Here is a 5,980-nt window from a genome sequence, read left to right as displayed (position 1 = left end):
AAAAAAAAAAAAAAAAAAAAAAAAAAATACTTCGTATTTCAACATAAACTATTATATTACAAGATATAAAATCCCCTTGGCCTGGCACAGTGGCTCCCACCTGTAATCCCAGCACTTTGGGAGGCTGAGGCAGGTGGATCACCTGAGGTCAGGAGTTCGAGACCAGCCTGGCCATCATGGTGAAACCCTCTATCTACTAGTAATACCAAAAAATAAGCCGGGCATGGTGGTGCATGCCTGTAATCCTGGCTACTCAGGAGGCTGAGGCAGGAGAATTGCTTCAAACTGGGAGGTGGAGGTTGCAGTGAGCCGAGATTGTGCCATTGCACTCCAGCCTGGGCAACGAGAGTGAAACTCTGTCTGAAAAAAAAAAGAATGCCCCCAGCCGAGCACGGTGGCTCACGCCTGTAATCCAAGCACTTTGGAGGCCAAGGTGGGCAGATCACCTGAGGTCGGGAGATCAAGACCAGCCTGACCAACATGGTGAAACCCCAACTTTAATTTAAAAACAAAAAAAAGAATGCCCTCTACTATACTATATAATAATTCAGTAAGTAGTAGTTGGTTTAATAAAACCAAATGAACAGAGTACGCTCAGAATTCAAATATTGTTACCTAAAGGATGATCATAAAACACTTTTTTTTTTTTTATTTTTTCTTTTTTTTTTTTTGAGACGGAGTTTCACTCATGTTACCCAGGTTGGAGTGCAATGGCGCGATCTCGGCTCACCGCATCCTCCGCCTCCTGGGTTCAGGCAATTCTCCTGCCTCAGCCTCCTGAGTAGCTGGGATTACAGGCACGCACCACCATGCCCAGCTAATTTTTTGTTTTTTTTAGTAGAGACAGGGTTTCACCATGTTAGTCAGGCTGGTCTTGAACTCCCAACCTCAGGTAATCCGCCTGCCTTGGCCTCCAAAGTGCTTGGATTACAGGCGTGAGCCACCACACCCGGCCAATCATAAAGCTCTTTAGTTGGTGGGCACAATGATTCACACCTGCTTGTAATCCCAGCACGTAGGGAGGCCAAGGCGGGCAGATCACCTGGTCAGGAGTTCAAGACCAGCCTGACCAACATGGAGAAAACCCGTCTCTACTAAAAATACAAAATTAGCTGGGCATGGTGGTGTGCCCCTGTAATCCCAGCTACTCGGGAGGCTGAGGCAGGAGAATCACTTGAACCCAGGAGGCGGAGGTTGCAGTTAGCCAAGATCGTGCCATTGCACTCCAGCCTGGGCAACAAGAACAAAATTTATTCTCAAAACAAACAAAAAAACAACAACCAAAAAAAACTCTTTAGTCCAGTGACATCTGAGGCTTTATCTCACCATTTAGTATTTTGCCACAGGGTGAATCCATTCATTAGGCTGACCTCTTAAGTTTCGTAGCAGGATAATAGAAGTATATCGTAGATTGTTAGAACTTCATATTTCATTTTGCGACAAGAGACATTTTATAAATATGTGCCAAAACATAGGGATTTTTTGTTTGTTTGTTTGTTTTGTTTTGTTTAGGCAGGGTCTGGCTCTATTGCCCAGGCCGGAGTCCAGTGGCTCAATCGCGGCTCAGCGCAACCTCTGCCTCCTGGGCTCAAGCAATTCTCCCACATCAGCCCCCCAAGTAGCTGGGACTATAGGCAGCCACCACCACACCCAGCTAATTTTTGTCTATATTTTTTTATTGATTTTTAAGCAAGCCATGCGTAAGGATAATTTTTGTATTTTTTTTAGGGACAGGTTTCACCATGTTGCTTGGTAAAAGAGACCAGAGGCTGGCTGGTCTCAAACTTCTGAGCTGAGGGAATCCATCCACCTGTGTCAGGCTCAGCAAGTGCTGGGATTGCAGGCATGAGCCACTGCGCCCGACCATGGTTCTTTTTTTGTCCCCTCATTGGGTAATGCTCGGGTAGCAAGGGGCATTGAGGGAGACTCAAGGTCTGTCTGAGGGTGGGATTGCTGGCGGGGCGGACAGTGGCTTATCAAGTAAAGCTGGCAGAATTAGGTCGGGGTCTCTAAGGAAGCTAATTGGATTTGGAGTTTTGGCCCCTACCTGCCTATACGGGAAAAGGAGTGGCCTTGGTCAGGAGTGATAGGAACATGGGATTTTCTAGGACCACATAACGTATGCTTGCCATGATCGCTGATGCTGTGCAAGCAGCCACAGGCCGGGATGTGTGTGTGCTGGTGGGCGGCAGGATTGTGTTGCTACCACATGCCAAAGAGAGGGGAAGGCTGCTTCTCCTGGGACAGGGCCTGCAGGCAGGCAGAACGCTGAGAGCAGTGAGTACAAAGAAAGGGAACACTAGCGAGGTCACTGACACCGGGATTGCTCATGCAGAGATGCTGGAGATTTCCACTCATTATCATTCTTTTTTAATCAAAAAGTATCGTTATCTGGGATCCTCTTTTATTTTCCGTATTCTCTGTTTTTCTGCACTGCTAAAAACACTTCTTCCTTCTGCCTGCATTAACCACAAGTAATCAGTCTGGTGGCTGGGGCTGGGGAGGCAGCAAATAGCCATTTCTGTGACATCCCTAGAGCGATCACATGGGCAGAGTATGCCTGAGCAGAGAATGGAGTTTGTCCGCTGCATTCCTAACCGGAAATAAAGTGCTGTCCTTATTCTCCTCCTGCAGGTCGGTGAGCTGGTAAAGGTTACGAAGATTAATGTGAGTGGTCAGTGGGAAGGGGAGTGCAATGGCAAACGAGGTCACTTCCCTTTCACACATGTCCGTCTGCTGGATCAACAGAATCCCGATGAGGACTTCAGCTGAGTAGAGCTCAACAGTTTTGCTGACACATGGGAACAATCTTTTTTTTTTCTAACTGCCATCTATACAATTTTCTTACAGATGTCAAAAGCAGTCTAGTTTATATAAGCATTCTGTTACCTGTGATCTTTTTTAGACTGAACGACTCCATTCCTAGTCTTACTTAGCACATTCAGGGTACGAACTGGAGGGCTGTGTGTTAGCTTCTGAATTGGTGATTTGAGGAGGTAGTGGCAGTGCCTGTGTGTATCACGAGGGAGAGGTGTCTTGCCTCCTTTCTCTCAGGCAGTGCAGATCACCTGTGGAAAACCGACGGACAGGAAGGAGTGTCACACACTGCTTACCCTGATTTATTCGGTGGTTTTGTTTTCATTCTGGAACCATACTATCGAATGGCAACAGACTGTTCCCTTCCACCCCCATGAAGTAATCATGCACCGTGTGAATAGTATCAAGCAGGACGGCTTTCATTTATGGGACGTGACCATCACATGACTCATTCTGACACTGCAGACCCTAAGAATTCTAAGAACACTACTAGAAGCATTTGTCTTTCTTCTTAGTCAGTGCTTCATACTTTTTCTTGGGATTCTTTTAGCCCTTGTCATTCTTTTCCCCCAAACCTATAAGTAGGTTAATTCCTAAGATGAGTTTGTATTTTCATTCCAGGTGAGAAGCAGGATGTACCGAGCACTTTATTCAGTGCATAGCTTTAAGCCAGTGTTGGATTCACTAAGTGGACAGCCAGTCTCCCAGCTCTCTGCCTTCCCCAAAAGGGTCGTGGTAGGTCACCCTTCTACAGCAGCTCAACAGAGTCCTAACTAATGGGATCCAGCAGGGCCGTTTCTGCCGAGTGCCAGTATCCTATCAGGAGACTCTTGGAATTCTTAGGTTCTGCTCGGAGCAGAAGGACCAGTCACCTCTAATATTCTGTGGAAGGTTTTGAGGCCAAATTCTGCCCTCTGTATTCTGTGCAACTTGTATAAAAGTCAAGTTAGTATTACATGAGTTTGGGGTAGGGTTAGTGCTTTGAAAAGTGTTTGAAGCAATGGTGAGTTACTTATGTATCCCTCGTGTCTTAAGGGCAGAGTGATGCTATTGAAGTACGTCACATTATAAACCGCCTTCATTTCTGGCTCTTTCTGTTCATGTTCAGGTTTCGTTTACAAACCCATTTAAGTATGGAATGATTTATATGGGGTCAGTGCTCCAAAAAATAGACAGATGAGACCAAAAATGATCTAGGCAATTTAGACTACAGCATGAAACTTCCAAGTTAGTTCTCAGTCCGTAAAGGCACTTACTGGTCTGTGGTGTGGTATGACAGTAGAAACACCTTATCATTTGCTTTGGACCTCATTTTGGAAGAAGAATCTACCTTTCTAATTGTTCTGCATAGGTGAATATGATAAATTTGCATTCTTTGAACATTCACCAAATCATGGTATCCCAAGGACTGGCATGTTGCCTGACACACAGTCAACGTGCACGTGTCTGTCTGAGTGAATGAGGAGACTGAGAAGCTGGTTACGTGGCACAGGACCCCCACATGGCCACAAGCAGACTGATGCGTTGACGCTAATTTAATGTATTTTTACCTCACACTAAGGTAATGCTTGATAAAGACATATTAGCACAGTGCTCTGCACACAGTGGGTGCTCAGTAATGTTGAGTGAACAAATCCCTGATACTAGATGTCATCCATCTGACTGCTCTGTTAACTTTCCAGTTAGAGCATAGATACTGTAAAATCCAGATACACCTTAAATCTTGTTTTCCTGAAAGTATGCCATCTAAAATATTTGTAGAAAAGCCTTGTCACAGCTGATTCGAATGTTCGTATTTCCTTTTCCTTCCACTTTGGTCTTGGCTTGTCTCGTGTCTCTTTTCATCATACGTAATCTCAGCGGAGCATGCAGCGCCTCTCACGTCCTGAGGCCCCTCAGCGGGCGTGGTCCAGAGCCACTGATGAACTGCTGGGTTCCACTGGGCTGCGTGTGGCAGTTCCTGCACCTCAAGAAATTAAAGGATGTCTTACACATGTCTTCCAAAAAAAAAAGCAAATGCTGAAATCCTATTGGCAAAGTAAACTGAAATTGGCTGCTATATTTTATATAATCATTTCTGCAAATCCCGTTTTTTGAATACTAATATTTGACATGGTTAATTCTTATTAATTTGTTGGAATTGTTTATTGTTAATAATGCAAATAGATAATTTTTAATTATCCACAAGTAACATTTCACTATTAACGGTTTGAAATAGGTGATAAGCAAACCAATTTGAAATAAAGCGTAAACATGTGCCATTGTATTATAACACTATACACTTTCTTGACAGTTAAATTTAAAAAAATGTTTTTTTTTTGTAGCATGTATTGTATATGTTTATAGTATATGTAGTAAATAAAAATATGGCCAAATGTTTGGCTTGGTGATCTTTTGGAAAAAGTAATCTTTGAATATTTTTCACAGAAGAGCTAAACCTTGTTGCTGTTGTTTAGAGATGGGGTTTCGCTTCTGCTGCCCAAGCAGAGTGCAGTGACGCGACCTCGGCTGACTGCAGCTTTAGCCTCCCGGGTTCAAGCAGGCCTCCTCCCTCAGCCTCCCAAGTGGCTGGGATTACAGGCACCCGCCACCACGTCCAGCTCATTTTTTGTATTTTTAGTAGAAATGAGGGTTCACTGTGTTGGCCAGGCTGGTCTCAAACTCCTTACCTCTGTTGATCCACCCGCCTCGGCCTCCTAAATTGCTGGGGTTACAGGCATGAATCACTGCACTGTCAAGAGCTAAATCTTTATGCTTAGGGAATAGGAGGTATGTGTCTTCAGCAGCCTATAGCCATATAATTAGATAAGCAATTATACAAGCTCTGTGGGTGCTTATTAAAGATGGGATTAATCAATGGTGATTTTGTGTATATATCTATATTTGTGTGTATATGTGTGTGTGTGTGTGTGTGTGTGTGTGTGTATTGTTTTGTTTTGTTTTTGAGACGGAGTTTTGCTCTCGTTGTCCAGGCTGGAGTGCAATGGCGTGATCTCGGCTCAACAGCAGCCTTCACCTCCCAGGCTCAAGTGATTCTCCTGCCTCGGCCTCCCGAATAGCTGGGATTACAGGCATGCGCCACCACACCCAGCTAATTTTGTGCTTTTAGTAGAGACCAGTTTCTCCATGTTGGTCAGGCTGGTTTCAAACTGCTGACCTCAGG

The 5,980-nt window shown here is 44.5% G+C and overlaps 1 protein-coding gene across 3 annotated transcripts in view; it reads left to right on the top strand.

Annotated features, from left to right (window-relative positions):
• Positions 1-5,214, top strand: part of CRK (CRK proto-oncogene, adaptor protein) — a 42,772-nt gene extending 37,558 nt beyond the window's left edge. For 2 of the 3 annotated variants that reach the window (XM_032263539.1, XM_032263537.1), the window contains exon 3: positions 2,635-5,214. In XM_032263539.1, the coding sequence (XP_032119430.1) occupies positions 2,635-2,642 (8 nt within the window). In that variant the 3' untranslated portion in view covers positions 2,643-5,214. Of the gene's footprint in view, positions 1-1,728; positions 1,819-2,632 lie in introns of all 3 variants that reach the window. The other variant, XM_032263538.1, reaches the window with a different exon arrangement.
• Positions 5,215-5,980: the final 766 nt, after the last annotated feature.

Source organism: Sapajus apella, unplaced genomic scaffold (genome assembly GCF_009761245.1).
Source record: "Sapajus apella isolate SASKATOON/1434 unplaced genomic scaffold, GSC_monkey_1.0 scaffold136, whole genome shotgun sequence".
NCBI classification, from domain to species: Eukaryota; Metazoa; Chordata; class Mammalia; order Primates; family Cebidae; genus Sapajus; species Sapajus apella.
Note: the sequence above shows the minus strand (reverse complement) of the source record. Positions and strands in the feature narration are given on the sequence as shown.